At 40.6% G+C, this 21,140-nt stretch overlaps 3 protein-coding genes across 3 annotated transcripts; 1 reads left to right on the top strand and 2 right to left on the bottom strand.

Annotated features, from left to right (window-relative positions):
- Positions 1-6,737: 6,737 nt before the first annotated feature.
- Positions 6,738-8,965, bottom strand: mzt1 (mitotic spindle organizing protein 1). Its single transcript, XM_070841251.1, has 3 exons — positions 8,687-8,965; positions 8,369-8,514; positions 6,738-7,341 (listed from the first exon to the last, which is right to left on the bottom strand). The coding sequence occupies exons 1-3, from the start codon at positions 8,736-8,738 to the stop codon at positions 7,318-7,320; spliced, it is 222 nt and encodes a 73-aa protein (XP_070697352.1). The 5' UTR covers positions 8,739-8,965; the 3' UTR covers positions 6,738-7,317.
- A 120-nt stretch (positions 8,966-9,085) lies between these two features.
- On the top strand, positions 9,086-13,152 carry bora (bora aurora kinase A activator). The gene is made up of 12 exons (XM_070841356.1): positions 9,086-9,166; positions 9,448-9,602; positions 9,763-9,869; positions 10,053-10,098; positions 10,196-10,274; positions 10,394-10,438; positions 10,549-10,605; positions 10,707-10,972; positions 11,311-11,473; positions 11,606-12,174; positions 12,320-12,460; positions 12,629-13,152. Exons 2-12 carry the CDS (start codon positions 9,453-9,455, stop codon positions 12,647-12,649), a joined length of 1,644 nt encoding a protein of 547 aa, XP_070697457.1. The 5' UTR covers positions 9,086-9,166; positions 9,448-9,452; the 3' UTR covers positions 12,650-13,152.
- Positions 13,153-13,669: 517 nt separating this feature from the next.
- Positions 13,670-20,995, bottom strand: dis3 (DIS3 exosome endoribonuclease and 3'-5' exoribonuclease). The gene is made up of 21 exons (XM_070840734.1): positions 20,692-20,995; positions 20,131-20,288; positions 19,703-19,899; positions 19,374-19,447; positions 19,027-19,194; positions 18,626-18,793; positions 18,269-18,382; positions 17,930-18,067; positions 17,665-17,811; positions 17,413-17,529; positions 17,225-17,326; positions 16,868-16,932; positions 16,612-16,696; positions 16,280-16,407; positions 15,986-16,072; positions 15,737-15,893; positions 14,977-15,191; positions 14,629-14,797; positions 14,319-14,477; positions 14,111-14,233; positions 13,670-13,921 (listed from the first exon to the last, which is right to left on the bottom strand). The coding sequence occupies exons 1-21, from the start codon at positions 20,908-20,910 to the stop codon at positions 13,853-13,855; spliced, it is 2,859 nt and encodes a 952-aa protein (XP_070696835.1). The 5' UTR covers positions 20,911-20,995; the 3' UTR covers positions 13,670-13,852.
- Between the last annotated feature and the right edge of the window lie 145 nt (positions 20,996-21,140).

Below are 21,140 nucleotides of genomic sequence, written 5' to 3'. Positions count from 1 at the left end.
AGTGGCTTTCACGGAACATTGTGCTGATAATGATCTTGGTCGTGAGGGAGAGAGAGACACAGATCTCCAGAGACCATCTCACCATAAGACAAGGGGGAAGAGGATAAAACTCCGACTGTACTCCAACTCAAAGGACTTTAACACTCTTTTCCTCACAACCCCCTCCCTCTCCCCAATAAGCCCTCTTGTGTTTTTTAATTGGCAGAAATTAATCTTTAGGATGTAGATGGTAGATTTACATTCATTAAAAGTCAAGAGAGGAAGCCAGGCTTGATGCTAATCAAATCTGCTTAATTATGCTTAACATGAGTATCTCCAGGGGAAGAGAGAGGGAGAGAGAGAGAGAGATAGCTAACTCGAACTTTTTACTTTTTGCCTTTGATAACTCCTGCTGAGTATGGCCTTTTCCTTGCCAAAAAGAAATGTCACGACTCTCTTTCTCCATCTGTAGAAAATACACAGATAAAGCCATCAGTGTTAAGCAGAGCTGATTCATGTTGTAAATTTCCACCTTAAAGTGTTTAATGAGTAGTCAAGCGTTCAGTTTTAACCTCCCAGGCCACTGCTTTGCAACTTTTTTTTATTATGTGGCATCATCTGATAATATTGATTTCCTTATGTACTGTGAACCCAGTTAGCCCATAATAGGTGGCATAAACAACCTGATGAGTAATATGTCAGCCTAAGGAACGGATTATAGCGTTAGATGCAAGGTTTGGTTTAGTTTTCTAAAATATTAGTTGCATCCACCCATGGTTTGGTAAGCAACCGCAGTGTTGAAGAGAACCCTGTTACTAGTGAGTTGCAGGATGCCCTCGTGGGAAGCGACTTTGTCTCACAACAGGAAGGTCATAGGTTTAAGTCTTACAGCAGCTATTGTGCTTAAAGTCCCATGAAATGAAACAATGAACCAATACTTGCTGCAAAATCTGTATAAAAATACAGCGCAGCATACAGAGGAGAAGAAAGAAGTCATACTTTTACTTGAGCTGTGTAATATTAAAGGGGAACACCATCAATTTTGTTTACAGATCTCAGGTCTACTGCGTATGTGGGGGAAAAAAAGAAGTCGTATTAAGCCCTTTTTGGCTTAAAGGTGCGTGAAATCTGATACAGTGCCTCAAGTGATGTCAATTTAGGCAGCGTCAGTTGAGGTTAAAGCTTACAAGTTTGAAAATGTCAAAAATCTGGGTAAATCTAGGCGGCAAGGTTTTGTAGGCACTTGTGTTTACCTCTGCCTCTCTTCCTCACACTTTGCAAACGTATTTATGACTGCCAAGGAAGACTCTCCCTTCATTTGCTCCAAACAAGTTCATTCATTTTTTTTTTTTTTATATCTTCCTACGTTTTACCCTCCCACATTTCCCGTGATTCATGTTGTTGTATCTCATGGTCTGAATCGGTTTGTTATGACCTGTCTTCTTTTTTCCCGTATGTTTCAGTCTCAGGTAGACCTGACTGATTAAATTAAAGACTCACTGGGAAACAATGAGATCCCAACGTGAGTCGCCCCCTTGGACCAATGTGCTTGCCAGATTTGAATCCGACACCTTTCCCTTTTAATTTTCTTACGGTTTTCTTACAAATACACACTTCCTTAGAGAGACAAAAATCTGGTTGCAGTTTTCCTGTTTTAACAATTCATATTTATCTTGTTGTATTGCCATCATGAGCCAAAGATAATGTTCATGTTGTGTCGCTGTTTGAAAGCCAAGCTCTGGTCCTTTCCACATGTCTGTTTTGGCCAGAGAGCAGCAGAAGCATGAGGGAAATGTGTAGGTGGCTAGATCAGCCGATGAAGTGTAAATACCACTCAATCTGTTCTCATTAGAGGAGTAAAAACATACGAATCACTTCGCCTCTATTAAAAATGCCCCAGGGTCCTGGTTAGGCCTAAGTGTGTGTGTGCGTGTGTGCGCGCGTTTTGTCGTTAATGTGGTTGTGTTAGAGAGAAGGAGGGGGTGACAGAATTATGTTTTGGCATTTGTGTCTGCAGAGGAGATCTGAAATGCCACCACCATCACCGCTGCTTAATTCTCAGAAACACACTCTTAATCTGAACAGACAATCCGTTCCGACAGCCACTGTTATGATTCAAATCAACTTGGAGTGAAGGGTGTGTGTGTGTGCTCTTGTGAGTGAGAGAGTATGTCATTGTGTTTTGGTATGTGATTAGGTGTGTGAGTGTGTGTACGTGTGTGTGTGTATGACCAAGATATCACACATCCATTCCACATTCCCCTATGATAATGTGGATTGATTATGGATATGATAATGAGAGGCCGGCGCGGCGTCGCGACCTTCACAAGGTCTAATTGAAACAAGCGTTGGTCCTCCGAAGCACTTATCAAGTCACACAGCACATCATTAATCACGGAGAATACAAGCTGTCACTGTAACACACACACACACACACACACTTACACACATGCTCTCTATTTTTCTGTTTTTCTAACATACACACACACACACTCTCTCTCTCTCTCTCCTGTCTCCTTATTCTCACTCTTTCTCTTACACACACACACTCTCACACACACAATGCAAGCTGTCACTACAATATGCCTGGTATTGTCTTCTTTTAAGGAGAGTGGACAGCTAGTCCACCCTCCATCTCTATTTTCTACAAGAAAAGTTGAAGAACAAATAGGCTGTTGAAGTTAAACCTTAAAAAAGACAGAAAAAATAAATAAACATGAGAGGGAATGTTAAAGCAATTCAACAAATATGAACAGCTGTTCACTTCACCAAAACTGGCTTGAAATTGAATTAGCTCAAGTTGTTTTACTACCTGCTTTTATTAGAAGACAATTTAACAGCCAAATGTGATTCCAGTGTCTGATTAAGGCAACATATGGTGCCTACCTGTTAAACACAACGTGTTCAATACCAGCTTAACGCCTCAGTGAGCCACTCAAATAAACTAATAAACCCAATATCATATTAGTCATTACATAGTCCAACACACAAAATTCCAATCTGATAAAAAGGTGGTTTCATTATCATCATAGGGAAAACACAAGGGAGCTTGCACGCGCTCGATGCCATCAACAACTTTGTTAATTGTTATTCAATTAGCTGCTTTTGTTAATGAAACCAATTAATACTTTAAAACAAGTAGGGAGATATACGATTATTATGCATCTATGCAGAAGACAGCTAATTACAACTGTAAATCAATCAATTCTACATTAATCAGCTTGGAAAATGTCCAAAAACAACAAAGTCACTAAAAGACTTTAGAAGTTTGTTTTTTTTTTTAACATATTTTGATTGCCATGCCATTATCCTGTCTAATGATTGTTAACGATCCTTTAAAGAGTTTATGATCCAATTTCCCTGCTATGAATTTAATTGGGACCTAAATAGTATAATCTTACAGTGTAAAAGTGTGGCCTGTATTTAATCAGGGGTGGTGTGTTGGAGTAAGCTCTAACAAGGTCACAGAACTCCTCTCAAGGCAAATACAGTCGGTGCAGCTTCACAGTGTTGAAAGATGAGGGAGAGGCAGGCTCCATCAGTTAGATATATGAAAAAATATTAATAAATCAACCATTTTAGTGCCATAGTACAGACCTATATAAATCTTCAGGGGGGGTGTACACTGCTGTAGGTGGACTATAATTGGGTTTCAGAGCAGTAGGAATACACTGCTTAGATGGTTGTGTCATTTATTGTCAGTGCCAGAAGACGTATTCAGATTATTTACTTTAGTGAAAGTTGGAAAGCCACAGTGTAAAATTAATCCATTACAAGTGAAAGTCCTGCCTTCACATTTTTACTTAAAGTGGTTTTGTGTAACTTCAGTGAGAATAAAGAACACAATCTGATAAATTTAACTCGCATGGTCTGTTAAAGCTAAGTTGAGACAGATATTGCTGTTTGCTGACTTCGTTGCCCTTCTCTACGGGTGCTGATGAACATTTTGAAATGAGATGTAAATATAATGAACATAAACAGGGGACAGTTTTGTTGTTTTGTGGTCTTGGTCCTGTTCCACTCACCCTCAGTCAGGTCGCCTGATGATGGCCACTATTCAGCAGGAGTTACAAAGTCTCATTTTAAGTAAAGACATGTAAAGATTAGCAGCAAAATGTCCCTAAACTACTAAATTAAAAGCCAATGCGATATTTTATTATACTATTAGATTCTTATGCCTGATGCATCAATATGTAAGCTGCGTTTTAATGTTGTAGTTGGCTGCTGTGGGGCTAAATCTACCTACATTATATCCTGTTGGGTGGTTAAATCTAGTGTGTAACGACGCATTGCATTTTATATGTATATTAAAAGAGTTTTAAACTCTTAATCAGCAACATAACTGTAGTTGTCAGATAAGCGTACCAGAGTAAATATTATATTATTCCCCTCTGGAGTACAAGTAAAAAGTATCATACATAATTAACCTCTGAACTGTGCTTAGTACTTGAATGAGTATTTTCATTTACATTTATATTCTATAATTTTATATTCTATATTTTTAGACTATTTAACTATACCTTTTATGTCTACTACATATACTATGTACTTTACACTATATATACAACAGTATAACTAATTATGAATTAATTCATACATTTTCATTACCACTATTGTTATTATTACAGTCACCATTATGCACTTTGCGTACTTTATCTTCTATATATATCTACCCTGTATTTTTTGATTCGCCTCTTTCTAGTTTTATTTTTCATAGAGTTCTTATTGTAATTCAGTTTGTATGTCAGGCACATGCAAGTGCCGAGCCCACACAGACTTTTAAAACACCAAATCATAGCAGTAGTGAGACAATCAGACGAGAATACAACTTCTTAGATATATTACATTACAAAAAGAGAACTTTGTCTCCTGCCCCAAGCATAATAAATAAAACTTTAGTTTGTTTGTTCATCATCCAACCCAAAAGTCATCAGAAACAATGGTCTTTTAAAACATCTAACCCTGAAATAATCATAAGAGAAATGAAACTTGAAATGGACACAAACAAACAAAGCCGTGTCTCTGCAGGGAGACCATTAAACCTGCCTGTTTATGGCTAATGGTAATTAGTAACCTAAACATAACCGTGCACATGGAGATCTTTGACTTTTGGATCATCTCACACACTCTGTACACTGTATTTGTTTTCCTGACACTGTTTGTAATTTAGGTTTGTACAAACATCAACAGACCATCTTTCCTTATACATAAAGAAACTCTAATCAGTCCAGTCTAATTATTTTTGTAATATCCAATGCACACACCTGGACCGTAATTGCAACACATAGATCTTTCACTTTTAAATGAGACTGCCCTCATTTATCAGAAAAATAATCCTCAGCCTGGATAATTATCAGACATACAAACATAAACACCTTTAGAAGTTATGATGTGAAGACCTGCTTAAGTTTATACAGTCATGTGACCTGACCAGTGCCCTAGTTGAACACCTCTTAGATGTTTATGCATATGTGGACGCTAATCTCTCAGTGAGGACTATGGGATTTGTGAATATTTTGTTTTACAGAGATCAAAGTAGCTGGGCAGGATCAGGAGAAACCCTTCAAACACATCAAACAGTGAGCAATGCATCCTGTATCCCACGCCCACAGTAGCCAATCAAGCCATGCATAACTATTTTCCTTTGTAAAAGAGAAGGATTCTCAATGTGGGTCTCCCTCCATGAACATCTCATGCAGTTCGCCCCCCACAGAGCCCAGGGGTTGTTTAGGCTTATGGGCTATCAAGGAGAGCCATTGCACCGTATCTGTATGCCTCTCATACTCGGCAAACACGATGCTGGTATTGGGGAACAGAGAGATACTGTGTTAAGAGATCAAAGCAGGAGTACAGAGATTTAGACTCACAGCCTGTCAGTCAAGATGGCGAGACAAAGCAGAAGAAGACAGAAATGCTTACACACACACACACGCGCCCTCCTGCTCACTCGCTGGCTTTCTCGGTGGTGTGTCTGTGAGGGGTGAGGCGTTACTGTCAGGTGGCTTAGGGCCTACTCATTTGTAGACATCTACAGCGCTGCGTGAGCACCTGAACTCACACACACAGAGGGACACACACATTCAAGTCCTTGCGGATGAGAGGTCGCATCTCGCCTGTATATTGGCCTGTGGAGGAATGTTCTGTGCTCTCAGCATTTTCCCTCGTCTCGAAGATAAATAGAGCTATTTTACAGACAGTGGAGAAACGACACTGTGCTCTGTGTGGTTAGATACATGATGTAGGGGTTTCATTTGGGGTTGATCATAGACATGGTTTTTTGTCAAGTTTGCAATATCTCTAACATACTTTTTTGTAAATAATGTATGGGCATAAAGAGGGGCCAAGATTTCAGTTGTATAGGAAAGCATGCTGTAAAGAATGACTCGTTAGTATCTTCTCTTTTGTACATGCGGATATAATCACCCCTATATGGTGTGTTTATAGTTGTGAAATGTTCCACCACAATCTTTCTACCTTTCACCTGGTGTGACAGAAAGTTCATTTCCTTTCCTTTCTAAAATACATCTGAAAATTTGAAAGCCTGTAAGAATATCACCATGGAAAAATACTTTGCTGCATCCTACAATGGAAAATGTGATTGAAAACAAAACTGATAATATCACAGTATTTAATTACTCTTAAACCACCAGGAAAACTCATGAGATAGTAAACTTGCTCAGTAAGAGCATAAAACCCATTGAAAACCTATAACTCAGATTTGAATAAGAGAGACACAACACCACCTTGTGGCTGTTGACTGTAACATTTTAATTTAGATTTTGTTCAATCATTGATGCTTATGTGGTCAATGGAAGTTGAAAAATGGATTAGGCTTGCATGAAATTAAAAACAATTCATAACAAATTAGACATTACAGAATATCATAAAAAAACATTTCCTCATGAAAAGTGCAACACAAGTTGACATTAGAAGAAGGCTCTTAAATTAAGGCAGGATGTCATGGCTAATACCTCTCTGATCTTACACTTTACAAACAGCAGAAGGAGAAACTTGGATCTGGCCTAAATCTGAGGCAGAACAGCCGAGCATGCCCTCATGTTGGGAGGCGTCTTTGTTTAGGAAGAAGACTGAGGCCAACACCTCGACACAAAAACTCACGACACAAGTCACAGCACAAAGCAGGAGCAGTTAGCCATCGAGGAGGCGCAGAGGACACAGTGTGCTCATCCAAAACTTTGGCCTGGAGGGAACAGTCTTTTCTGATTCAAAAAACAAGGAGTGCCAACACACTGACAAATATGACCACTGTAGGTACAGATCCACGAACGGGGCATGATGCCATTAAAGTTCCCAAACTGAGTGGAGTAGGCTGCAAATTCAGTTAGTGCAGTTTTCAGAAGCCTGAAAAAGAAAATATATGATGCATCATAAGGATTTATTATGTTATCATCATAGAGTTTGACAGGCCTAGAAAACAAAAGCTACACCAAAGAAAAATTATTAGGAACTCACATTGTGCAAATTTGACTTCTTTCAGTCTTACTGAAACCTTCCCTCTAGTCTGGATGTTAAGACACTTCCTTCAACAGTGACTGGAATAGTAACACCCCACATCACAGATATCATCTTGCCAGTTTGTTTAGCACAAAAACATGTACTGTGGCTCATAAGTGCATATGCTCAACATATGACATATGGCAACATGAAAGAAGTGGCCAAATTCAGCAGTTCACACAGAGCAAAACCTGAGCATTATAACACCATGTTTAGACAATGGGGTATGGTTAGACTACTATGATGTACACTAATTGTATATTATGTTTTGGCATGTTTTCTGGAAAAATCCAGTGTTGCTGTAAAGCGTTTACTCTCATAAATATACACAATGGCCTGATCCACCCAGAGATACTTGAGGGAGGAATACCTTAGCATAGACGGCATGTCAGTTTTAATATCGCCTTCCCGTATATATATATATATATATATATATGTTGTCATATCAACCAACCCTATACCATGCCACTGGAGACATTCATATCTACCATCTTTATTAACAGTTCATTTAAGAAGATATTTAGGATGTGAGACCAGAACTGGATGACGAAAGCAGTTGAAGGCCTCCCATCTCGGAGGCTATTTTATAGACGACAATTCAAAGCCTGAATGTGCTCAAACTCTTGGTAATTAAGTGATTAGCTGATCAACAGACAATATACAACAATTTAAATAATCATACACTAACCATTTAACCAATAAAAATACCAAACACTTCTCAACACATTGGATTCAGCTTCTGGAATATGAGGTTTTTCTGTTTTTCTCCCTGTTATATCACTTTATTTTGTAGATCTTGTGTTTTTAGACTGTTGGTTAAACAATAAGACAATTTAAGACAACTGGTTAGCTCTTTAGGAGGCTGATTTTGTACCTTGAGGGATTCAGTGGCTTTACGCAGTTCTTTGATGACTGCAGACAAGGCTTCTGGGTTGATGCCCTGCTCACACAGTCTCACACATATGGACAGAGACTCCATGTCCAAACCAGTGTTCAGCAACCTGGAGATCTCCAGCAGCACTGCAAAAGGTGACAAGTTACACACACCTTTGTTAGATTCATTTAATTTGACCACAAGACAAATAAAAAACAGCTCAGGGATAGCATAGGCACATTTGCGTTATCTGCAACTGAATTTAAAAGAGTTTTACAAATATATAACCTTCTGAATGTGCATTAAATATATATTTACCGTCCATTGTCTCCCGGACTGCGTTTAAGTTTGCATTTGCAGCACTTGCCATGGTGTAACGTTAAAATGAATATATTTAGCCGACGCTTGTTAGCAGGTGGCTAACAAACAGGACTTGAAGAGGTCTCTGACGCGATGCAAGACGTTAGTTAAAGTAACAGCAACAGCTCAGCCACTCTTTAAATGTCTCGTATTCATTTTAGATAAGTTCTCCAAAAATTAGAAATCACTAAGGGACAACATTAGCTCTAAAGCTAGCTATCCCGCTAAGCTCACTGCTGAAACTGAGAGAGGAAATGACGAAATGACTTTCTTCGCTGATTGGTTCCCAAGAACTTCCTGCAACATTTCTATTGGCTGACGGGTCTCATGGGCGAAATTGAAATAAACGTTTGAACCCTCTCACTGACGATTGTTTGCCGAGTCTTCAATGAAGATTGTTTGTAGCTGTGTGTTCAAAGTCCTGGCTCGTTAACAGTTGTAAGTACCGACGACAAAACGTATAAAGGTTATATTTAAGTTTGGCTTTCCTTTTTTTGAGTGAAGTGTCAAGGAAGAAGGCAAGAAATTGCGTGTACGCTAGCTAATTGCCTCTTTCGAAGGCCAGTCGTTAACGCTATAGAAACAGGGAAAGTAATGTAGCCAGCGCACCAAAACTATGAACCTTTAAATGAAACCGAGGCTGACGTTTGGCGGGGTCATATCTTGGCAGTTTTATATCTGAAATGTTGTTTTCCTTGACTGTAATGTGCTCTCTGCAGCTAAGATGGGGGACCATGCTGAGCTACAGATCACTCCAGAGACTCCAGGCAGGCCTTCCATCAGAAACCCCTTTGAGAGCCCCAATGACTACCACCACCTCCGTGAACCCCTGGTGCCCAGCCCATCCGTCTTCAAATCCAAGCCTTGTAAAGCTGTAAGTTTAATCATCTGACACCTCAAATCTTTTAGACCTGCTACTGTGTGACACAAATGCACAGACACAAATACCTAAATACTCTGTATTTAGGTATTTTGCTGTACTGAGGGGTATATTTAGTGTTTTTACACTTCCTCACCTATCTCCATCCCCCCAGACTCCACCCAAGTTTAACTGGTCTATTGATGAGATGGCCAGTCTTCTCCCAGTGCACATCGATCCAGAGGAAATCCAGCGACAGTCTTTTTACCTCAGCCAGACAAGGTATGTAATGACACAGTAGCCTTAGTGGATATGTACATTGTAAGGATGATGTTGTGAAGTTTCCTGAGGAGGGTAAAGACAGAGTAAATAGTGTTGCTTTGCTTAATCCATTTTGATGTATTAAATCCTGAGAGATGGCAGGGAATTGAACTTACAAATTTTTTTTTTAATAACATAATCTAGGATGGATTCTGACATTGAGGAAAAGCGTCAAAATGCAATTGAGCAGGTATGGTGAGTCTAATTAAATCTAATTTTATTGACGCCAATATATTGATTTTTCGATTCATTTTGTAATTGTATCATCTGTCTGTCTCCCAATACAGTTTTTCACCAAAGAAGCCATCGTGCCTTCCCCCTGGGCCGCACCAAACAGCCGTAAAGGCCCTCAGTTCTATCTGAAAAGTAAGTTATCGTATTTAGCTCCTCAAAGTCTTTAATAGTCGCACTTCCTCATGCTGGATTCTGGATTTGTGCATTATTTGAGCAATTCATGTGACTGTATTGTGTCTTTTCACTTGTAGGTTGTATGTCTGCAATGATTGCAGAGGAGCCAGAAAAAATCTCAGGTTGGTGTGTTCTTCTTTGAGTTTTTCAATTTACTTTCTACAGTGCCTCTTCTTTCCTTCACAATCTACTAACTAGTTTTTGACATTTCTTCAATATGTTCATTTCACAGTTGCTTGTCAGACAACTCTCTCTTTACCTCTGGCTTTTGATTTGGAGAAAGTACTAGGTAAGCCTCTAATGAATGCTGCCACAATCAAATCAGAGAGTCTGTTATGACTAAGTACCATCAGGTCACGGTGCTTGTCTGTCTTTCATCCCTCTCTTCAGGGGATTACTACCGCCACGAGGAAGCGTGTGATGCTGTGCAGGAGAGTCTCAGTTCCTCTTCTTTAAGACGAAAACTCTTCCTCGATGGCCAGGGCAGTTACAGTGGCTCTGATAGCTCTAGCCCACCAACCCCAGAGAGAAACCAGGCCAAGCAGGAGAGGCATTCTTTAAGCCGAGGAGAGGGAGTGGTAGGAGGGGTTGAAGCTATATTGTCTGTCTTTTCTTCCCCTTTGTCCTGTGGCGTGTCGGCTCCGACTCCCTCAACGGTGAGTGAAAAAGTGTGGGGGTGCAAATGATGATATTATTTAGCCATATTCGTGGTATGTCAATTCTAAAGCACAGTACCTGTGTGGATATATCTCTGTATGTCACGTAACAGATCTTTTAAGTTAGCAACAAATGTAGTTATCATGAAAGTGAAATTTTTTCGGCAAATTTTATAATTTTTTTTATTATTTGAATCCATATCCATCTTATCTTAATTGGCTAATCCTTTTAGCACTTAAGACTTTGGTAGTTTTTTCGCATATTGATTAAGCTTTTTAAGTTAAATGAACAATTACACTGTTAAAACAAATATGCATCTGCATTGTCTTAACTGTAGGGTCAGTTCTCGTCCAGTCCCATCCAGCATGGCTGCTTCCGGGACTGCAGCCTTGGCAGCATCACCAGTCCTCTGTTCCCTGATAGGTCCTCTCCTGCTGGCCTCGTCTCCCCCACAATTTCTCCTATTGTTGCATATGCAGTACGCACACCCACAGGCTCAGGTAGACTTGTCTTTTTAATATAAAGTAGATTTTGGAAAAAGGCCTTTTTATTACTAGTAGGTTTTTAACAATATTTGAAAACTATGTTGTGATGTTAACCAAGCTCGATGCAAATCTGTGTTCTTTCTTTAGCCGAGAGGAAGCTACCAAGCAGTTTGACTCCACAAGATGTTCCCCTGGACATAGATGTACCTCCCTGCAATGAGAGCCCATTTGTTGAAGGTTGTTCTCCCATTCGTGGCTGCTCTCCACACCAGCTCCACTGCCACAGTGAGCCTCAGCACAATGCCAGACCCAAGCTCCGGCCCAGAGTCCGCTGCTGGGCCTCCCCTCCCCTCATCTCCCCGATCCTCAACCCTAAACTCCAAGACAGTCAAGAGGCTGAGGAACAACTCCCGTCGTTGTCATCGTCCTCCTCCTCTTCTCTCCCCCCTATGGAGCTAGATCCAGCTTCACCCATGGACCGCAATACTCACCCTGCTGACGCTGAGAAAGTTAGCCTGGATCCTATGGAACCCATGAAAATGGAGGAGAACAAGGAGACGGGGATAGAAGAGGAGGATGAAGAGGAGGAATGTGCAGGGCTTTCGGGGCAGCTGACCAGCTCTCGTATGGGCAATGTGTCAGCAATAGAAAGCTCTCAGATGTTTGTATCTCTTCTGGCAGAGGGAAGCAGCATCCGCTACGATTCCAGCATGCAGGTTTGTTTGAGCAATTTCATCCAGGCAGAACTAAGAGCTACGTTGTTCTTTTTGTATTTCACTTCATACTAAATTACTCTGAATGAATTCCTGTTGGTCATTTGTTTGATATGTTTGTCTAATGGACTGCTTTTTGTGCGTTCAGGTGGACAGTGGGTACAACACTACCTCAGCAGGCACTGCCAGTCTAATAGATGGCCTCAGCTCCGACTGTCACAGCAAGGAGTCCTTCACTACAAACCTGGCAGAAGAGGCTTTCCAAATCACCCGGCACACTAAAGTAAAGGTACTGTTAACCCATTTCACACAAACACGGGGTTTAGGATGCGTGAAGTTTGTGTCTTTAAGCACTTAGCTGATACTGTTACAGGTCTAAAGTACACTACTGAAACTATCTTGCAGACTTTACTGATAGTGTTGTGCATCTTACTTACTTAGGTTTCTTATTTTCCAGGTATTTTATCCTCACAGCTGAGCCATCTGATGCATTTACAGGAGCACCTCCTCCAGCTGAAGATGATTATTTGCAATCAAATACAAGGCTTACACTTTTACACTATGTTTTGAAGTGTTAATGTTGAATGGGGTGGACAATGATGCATTCTAACGATATATTAACAGAACCGAGGGGTTGCCTGACTGATAGCACATGTTCTACTATAGTTTTCTTCACATGTTAAAAGGGCCAAGACTAACCCATAGCTTATCATAGTCCCACAGTTAGACACTGAAAAGCTATAATTTTAAGTCAACTGTTCTTTTGGTCCTTGTATACTGGTGCGAAAAGGGAGACGAAAAAAGTTTATCAAACGTGCACAAAAGTAACCTCATTTCAATTTTATGTGGTGTTGACGTGATCGACCTAATAGATCCTGACTTTAAGATGACATCAGATTTGTACTGTATTTATATTTTTATAAAACTGTTATCATGATGTTTTTAAATGAGCTTTTTCTTCTTTCTTTATTGAAAGTTCAAATTCAGGTTACCTGTGGATCTTACTTCAATTGTTAGAGTATTTATTCCTCAATAAGACACACTGAATAATACCACTTGCAAACTGAACACTGATTGAGCCATTTGTTTACTTTTTTTTTGATATTTAAAAATCATGGGCTGGATCGTCACATTAAATTAACTTGAATACTTTGTCTTGAGAAAACGTTTATTTTTGATGTGGGTGTTTCTGCAATGTTTGTATTCAGCACTGTTTTATGTTGAAGTAATGGCTTGGTCCAGAAATAAGACATATTTAGGGTTGTGCTCCCAATAATTCAGTTACTCCATGTAAATGCTCTTCACATTTGACCAATGTAAAAAATAGTAGAATAGAGTGTCATTTTTCAAAACTGTTTGCCATATGTTGACAGTACATAGAACTTAATTCAGTTTGGCATAAGAGGCTGTAGACAATAGCTTGCATCTAAGTGTTCTGAACCATTTTTCTGTACAAGTTTTCAGATTTAAGCTTACAAAACACACACAACCCAATAGGTAAAAAAAAAAAACACTTTAATGATTGTGTTGTCCACTACACTTTTATCTGAGGGGTAACACTGCACTTGCACCTGCCCTTGTCTATCTACCAACGAGTCTTTGACGTAATGGAAAATGAGAATATGAGCAGAGTGGTACAGGATCAGCTGGTGGCTCTGGTGAATCACTGCTGCTTTCTGTGTCAGCGGTCCAGTTTGGATTTCTTGGCTTGTGGTTCGGCGTCTGGGACTGGAACACTGACACCAGGGATCTAAAATTAAAAAAATCTGCATTAAACAAAATGCTGACAATTATGAGTGAATTTAACACTGAATTCTCCTATTAGTACTAATAGTAAACATGTTAATCCTCCTCAATCAAACCTAAACACTGACAAAATAAGAGAAAGCACCCAGAACTCGTGTGCTAAAACTATGAGTGAAGATGTAACAGTCCTTACCACGGGGTCAATGAGAGCCATGCGGATCTTCTGGTGCTGAATATTGGAGTCGTCTAGGCTGATGGTGACCTTCACCTTCTCAAATATGTGGAAGGTATGCTGCTCTATGGTCAGAGTGGGACCCTAAACACATTCACAAAAGACCTTTTAACACTGATTTTATTTTATCACTGTTGGCCAAACATCTGTGAAAACAATGTGTTAATACCTCTTCATCAAAAACAAGGTTTGGACACGCCTTGTTTTTGGAATCAAAGAAGACTGTTCCCTCCAGGCCAAACTTTGGGATGAGCACAATGATTGCATTCTTCCTCACAAACAGAACAAATCCCTCCTCGTTCAGTATGCCTCGGCTCTTGAAGAACAACTGGAAAGAGATCATTTGCGTTAAAAATTTGGATACTGTGAATTACTCGGCACGATGTGGTCTGTTTAACTTGATCTTTACTTAAACCAGTTCGTAGGGTTATAGAGGGACAGTTCACAGAAGTCAAACCACTGTGTCCATATGTGTTTACCTGTGTGTGGAAGGCCACAGATGCCCTCTGTGCATACTGAGACATTTTATGTCTGTAGTTGAGGTTGTTGGAGAGAGCCGACTGCTTATGTTTGTCCATCAAATCTGGGTAGGTGCTGTCTGCTCCTATGGCCACTGCCAGCAGGCGATGTACTATTATATCTGCGTACCTGTGTAGGATGAACAGGGTGGAGAAGGAGGGAGGGAGGAGGTAGAGGTTTACAGAGAACATGGATTAGATAAGGTTAAAAAGAACTGTGCTGTGGTAGTTTTTTTTGTAGTGAAGTGCACATTTAAAGGCCAGGCCCAACATATTAAGTCAAGATGTGTAGAATATCTGTTTTCCTACCTCCTGATAGGTGACGTGAAGTGTGTGTAAATGGGTGAAGCAAGGCCATAGTGGTGGAAGTCGCTGTCCATGCCAGAACAAAAATAGACAGCCTGCATCATACAGCGAGTGGCCAAGATGCGCAGTAGCGTGTTAAAGTACGGGAAGTCATCCACTTTGGCCACATCAAGGGAGTCAGCCAGTGCTTTGGCCGAATCTGTGTGGATCTCCACACCCTGATAAGAAAAGAAAATAAAGCACTGAGAGCTTAAAATAGTAGATATCATGGGCATAGTTATTTTTCTGTAGGTGTTGTTTTATCACAGTTTTAATTGTACTAAACACAAAAAATAATCCTTTAAATTAAAAAATCCACACCATATTTTAAGAGAGCATGAAACTTAGCAAGTGAAGAGAGAAGTAGAAAAAGTTAGCTAATGGGATAGATATAGTCTCCTTGGATTAGCTGGAAAGTGCATCGTCACAAAGCTGGAAATAGGCAGTGATGCAAAATAACAGTGAGCTACCGACATATGATGTTCTTATAGGATATGATGCATTCCTGTAGATGAAGCTACCCAACACATTATATAAACTGTTAAAATAAATAGCTAAATGTATGGTTAAAATAGATTTTAATTAGAATTCTAATAAGAATTAGAAAATGAATTAGAGATGTGGGCAGGGATTCAGGGGTCTGGAGCTAGGTTTAAGATTCGGCTTGCATTTTGGATATCTGAAGCTACCGCCAATTAATGGAAAACAGCCCGTCTCCACTCACCTTGGACTTTGCAGCCTTGAGCAGGACGTCGTAGTTAGATGGAGGCGGTGCTGGATGTTTCCTCAGCATAGCACAGTCTGGAAATTCACCATAAATCTTCTGGGCAACTGAAATATTGGCTAGCAACATGAACTCCTCCACCATGGAATTTGTCTCCCTAATAACCAAGAAACAGGTTTATTTACATAAAACAAAACACAATTTGACACACACACACAATGCAGAATGCTCCTTTTTGAAGTTACCCACATGAGTTCTTTGGTCTGGAGGTCAATGGGGTCGTGGGTTTCGCTGTCCATGTGGAAACGGACCTCTAAAGATGACAACGTCAACGCGCTGAAGGATATCAAAGGCAGCATAAAACACACACGTTAATACAGCCAGTTTTCATATCTAACAGTTACAGTAGTTCTGGTCAACTAAACTCGTTTCCAGTCTGTATAATAATATGTTTATATTGAATACACAATAAAAAACTCAAGACAATATCATTTTCTGCCTGTAGCATTAAAATGCACCACCATCCTAACACACAGTCCTTACCCTTTCTCTATCCTCTGCCTCTTGAGGATTTTGGCTAATTTGTTGAGACCTCGAAGGCTCTTGGTGATATCATCGTTCTTAGTGGTGTCATCAATCCTCATTTGGGCCTCAGCGTAGGTCAAAGATGCCTTTACCAGAGTGAACGGTAGAGGGGAAAACAAGGAGAAATAAATAAACAGAAGTCATGCCTCACAACATTTTGACTGTCATTTTGTGTCTTACAAGCAGCTGATGCAGGCAGGGGGTGGTAGTATTAGTCACAGGGCATTTGAATGAGTCAGGACTGCGAAGTCTTTGAGGATAATGGTTATTTTTTTGTCACTGTACTATACCTTAGAGTTAATGACACTTTTTGTGAATCGGGTCTTTATAATTTCAGCCTTATGGTTCATCTCCCAGATACATGAGAAAGCCAGCCTGGTAAAAAAGTGCAAAAATCTATTATCCACATTATCAATTTATTTATTGCAATATTTTAGGAAAAGAGCAAACACTGATATTATTATTATTATCATCATCATCATCATCATCATTATTGTTGTTATTTCTGTGGGAGTGCATGTGTGTGTGTGCATCTTTAGTCCTCACCTTTCCACATTGGAGCGTAGAGAACAAAGATTGGAGCTGAGGAGCTCAGGAACCATATCGATCCTCTGATGGACACAAAATGAACCAAATGAATCAATCAAATTCTAAATTAAACTTTTTAGTGGTCAAGGAAAGCACTTTAATCGTCACAATATCCTTAAATATCCCAAATATATCTTCCCAAGAACTGGACTGAATTCATACAAACATTTTTTAAACATTCAATATTGGCGCCTTCAGAGGGCATGTAAAAACATGCAAAAAAATAGTTAGATAGGTAAAAATATTGCAGACTTGTCAAATATTAATATTAATAACATTTGTATAGTCGTTCAAATTCTGATGCCGTTTCCTTACTTTGCCACACAAGTAGACAGTGGTGCCGCGGTTCGCAGCCTCTCTGTCCAAGGCGTTGCCAGGTCTGATGAAATGACTGACATCTGCGATGTGGACGCCCACCTACCGCAAACAAACAACACATTGTGGGCTTACATGAAATATAAACTCAAATAAATTATTACTGTTACTTTATTGTGCATGTGTACCTCAAGGTTTCCATTGCCTAACTCTCTACAGTGCAGAGCATCATCGATGTCTGTACATCCTGGAGGATCCACGCTGCACACTGTCAGAAGCCTCAGGTCCTCCCTCTTTGCCATGTCCTGTGCCACACACACGCCCACATTCACATTTACACACATCTGTACACATGTGCTTTTAAATTAAAGGGAACCCACCGATAAATAAAACCGTGACAACAATGTTACTCAGTGTATCTCAAGAAAAGTTCATGTTACCTCTGGTGTGATGACCCACGGCATCTTGGGAAGGAAACTGAGCACAGCCTGAGAGAAGGCCTGGTGGGGGACGTCATGCTCCAGTAGCAGCACCTCCTGCTCTGTGTCCTTTTCCCCTGCACTTCCCAGACTGCGCACAAAGTGACCCTAACAAGGAAAAAAGGAAAAAAAATCCACTGACAAGCCTGTCTGTTTTTGTAATGTAACTGTAATAACTCATAGTAGGAAATCAAAGTTCTAAAGATCTGACAGGCTGAAGTCTCACATTTGGATATCTGGAGTGTCTGGGCCAGCCATCGATGGCCACCATGATCCTCTGGCCTGCCAGCGTGGCTGCCTGACGTGTTTCAATGCGAATGCGAGGGACACGTCGGTCTGCTGGGGTGAAAAGGTGGCGCGTTGACTGATTGTAAAAGGAAAGAAAAAAAAGATGGTCAGTGATGTGGGTATGGCACAAGGAAGCGCTGGACAGTTTGTACGATATACAGTACACAAAGATTTAATTATTTACATATAAAGACATACCAACTTTGGGGCCAATTTCAAACCAATTCAAATCTAAGATGTGTATTATGTGTGGTATCATAGAGCAGTCTAGACTTACCTCTTTAATCTGGGAGACATTGAGCATGCCACAGAATGGCCTCCAGCTCCTTTTGATGATGCCCACAACTTTGCCTGTGGGCTTCCTGGCTGCTTCAGCAACCGATATCCTCAACTGCTCAGACACACAGAGGTCATTAGGTTACTACAAGGGCCACATGGGGGGTTGTCATTTAATGGCAAAGTGAAAAGAAGGTATAGGCTCTCTTTTATGTAACACAGTGCCCAGATACTATCCCATCCATCCAAACCAATAAACACCCTTCTGAATTTCACTCCAGCTACAAGAACACACATCTCCTTTCAACTGTAAGCAGAGACAAAGCCAGTCTGATCAAAATCCATAATCCAAATTCACCGCTTTCTCCTCGTCGTCGTCCTCTTCAGTGTTATCGTCTTTTGCTGAGCCTTCGTCCTGCAGGACGACTGAGGAGGGCGCCACCCACTGATCGCGTGGCAACAGCTGCACGGCAACCACATCCTGGTAAACTGCTCTGTTGAGGTTCTGGAGGCCCTGGATGAGAACCTGGCAGCAAGCAAAGTGGACAGTAGAGAGCTTTACACATACGTAGACACTTTGCTATTTTTGACAGTTAACTTGTAGAATATTCCTCTAACTGGAAACATACATCTCAATACAACATGATGAATTTTCACCCAAACCCAGATGAGATCTGGGAGATCCTTACATTTCCAGATGTTGGATAATTGTTCTGACCCTACAACATTGTCCAATCACAGACAAATCTACACACATACCTCTGTGCTGTCCTCCCCCTCTCCCTGGACAAACACTGTGGCTTCCAGGTAGTTGTCCCTGCTGGCTCTGAAGGTGCCCTGGAGGAAGGCGCCACTCTTAATTCCTGCTTGGATCTTGGACAGAGGCAGGTGCTCTGGGAACAATACCTTACTGCTGGTTATCTCACTCTGAGGGAAGTGGAAAAAAAGAACATAAATAGGAGGAGTAAAAAAAGAGAGAACGGTGTCCCATCGAGCTTGGACACATAGACAAGGCTGGGACATAAAGAGCAGGTCTCACTTTACCTCAAACCGGAAATAGCTTTTGTTTCTACACGTACATAGTACAAAATTGTGCAAGTAATCACCTTGTCATCATCGGACAAAGCCAGACGATCCACAAGCTCAGGGTTCGCGATCAGACTCTTGATGTACTCTTCACCTAGAATGTAAATGAATGAATGCATATGATAAGATGGTAAATACAGCTGCTACCATTGGACCAAATGCGGAAGCTTTAGGAGCTACTTGCCGAATACCAGATGGTGTATAACTGTTAACCCTCCGACCGCTGAGTTAGAATTTATGGTCATTTACAGGAGTGTTTTTTGGGAGCTGTGTTCTATATGCAGAGCTTTTAAAACTAATGTCTAACAAATTGCTTCTGTGCCAGATATTTTCTTTCTCGTCCACTTACATTTGTACACCAGCAGGCCGCTCTCCGCTGCCTTCTGCTTGTTCCCTTGGTCATTGGTGAGGAGGACCACCTTGATCCCATCTGCATCAGACTTGGATGTCTGCAGGTGCTGGCTGTACCATTTTGCCGCCACACGGATTGCGCGGTCATTGCGGTCATTGGCGCTCTCGCCAGGTTCACGTTCGATGAACGTCTCTCTGGAAGAACACAAGTTAAAAGGATGAATGTGTAACAAGCATAAAGGCAAAATAAATGGAAAGGAAAGGAAATATATACTATGAGGGAGGTCTAAAAGGGAGATCTTTACGTGAAAGGTAATATGAGTGGTATCCTAAATGTATTTTGTCGCTGATTACTTTTAATGTGTTATGATCATCCTGCAATTAAGAAGATGTTATGCAGTAAAAAAGTCAGTGGTGTCTGTGTACCCGTGGTGTTCGTTGGTGAAGGTGTAGAAGTATTTCTCCTTCTCATGTATGATGTCCTTCAGGCGTTTGTAGACTGGTGCACTGCGGTGGCGTACCTCCTGCAGCACAGTCTGAAGGATTATCACATTGCGAATCACAGGATCTTCCAGCACGTCAATCTGCAGGACACACAAATTGGACGCAAGAGGTTTAGGAGAATCAGAACTGTTCAGAATCAGGTGCAAAGATTGTAAGGATGCAGATAAAAAAGGAGGAATTCAAATAGCCATGAATCAATGAATCACTGTCACCTAACTGTATGTTAGACCTCCACTGCAGCTGTTTACCACAGTAATATTACAGCCACAAAAAGACATACAAGACATTCATATGAATTTGGATGGCCCCAGTTGTACATGAAATACTAAGGGATGTATTAAGCTGTATTAACACAGCATGTGAGAGGCACAAACTGTGGCTGTATAATCACATGTCAAGATGTCTGGAAATCATTATATCAGACTGACTGGTGATCCAAATCCCCTCTTGTTTGAATACTTTTCTTCTTTCTGCTTATTTTACCTGATGCAGGACCACATTCGTGTCAGGGACCAGATAGTGTGGGTAAGAGCACAGGCTGCTCTCAATACACGCGTCCCTCTGCAGCACCGTGGACTCCTGTTTGCATACAGTGCAAACTTCGCTTCCGCACCAAATATCATCTCTCAGATAATGCTCCCTCACTATCTTCATCACCCGACCCGACCGGGTCTTCTTCACGAAGGTTTTGGATTTCAACATGACGACGATAAAAAGCCTCTAAAAAGTTAAATCCCGATGTTTTCTTTATCCTACCATTTCATGACATGCAAGCAACGAGTGTTAGCTGCCCATGTGTAAACTAACTCTGTGGGCCAACAAAAAAATTCCCAGAGTTTTGAGACAGCCGAGAGTTAGTCTTTTAGATGCTCGCTTTAAATCGTGGATTTTTCTGTATGTTAATCCCTATTTAAAATATGTATCAAGAAATT

The sequence above is a fragment of the Pempheris klunzingeri genome, chromosome 12 (genome assembly GCF_042242105.1).
Source record: "Pempheris klunzingeri isolate RE-2024b chromosome 12, fPemKlu1.hap1, whole genome shotgun sequence".
NCBI lineage: Eukaryota > Metazoa > Chordata > Actinopteri > Acropomatiformes > Pempheridae > Pempheris > Pempheris klunzingeri.
This window is presented reverse-complemented; position numbering and strand designations above follow the sequence as displayed.

Coding starts and splice junctions, on each gene's coding strand:
- bora (XM_070841356.1), top strand. CDS start 9,453: ATGGGGGACCATGCTGAGCTACAGATCACTCCAGAGACTCCAGGCAGG. Junction 9,603..9,762: donor AATCCAAGCCTTGTAAAGCT/GTAAGTTTAATC, acceptor CCATCCCCCCAG/ACTCCACCCAAGTTTAACTG. Junction 10,275..10,393: donor CCCTCAGTTCTATCTGAAAA/GTAAGTTATCGT, acceptor TTTCACTTGTAG/GTTGTATGTCTGCAATGATT.
- mzt1 (XM_070841251.1), bottom strand. CDS start 8,738: ATGGCAAGTGCTGCAAATGCAAACTTAAACGCAGTCCGGGAGACAATG. Junction 8,515..8,686: donor AGTCCGGGAGACAATGGACG/GTAAATATATAT, acceptor CACCTTTTGCAG/TGCTGCTGGAGATCTCCAGG. Junction 7,342..8,368: donor AAGCCACTGAATCCCTCAAG/GTACAAAATCAG, acceptor TTTCTTTTTCAG/GCTTCTGAAAACTGCACTAA.
- dis3 (XM_070840734.1), bottom strand. CDS start 20,910: ATGTTGAAATCCAAAACCTTCGTGAAGAAGACCCGGTCGGGTCGGGTG. Junction 19,448..19,702: donor CGGCCTGCTGGTGTACAAAT/GTAAGTGGACGA, acceptor TTTACATTCTAG/GTGAAGAGTACATCAAGAGT. Junction 15,192..15,736: donor TCAAGGCTGCAAAGTCCAAG/GTGAGTGGAGAC, acceptor TTTTCTTATCAG/GGTGTGGAGATCCACACAGA.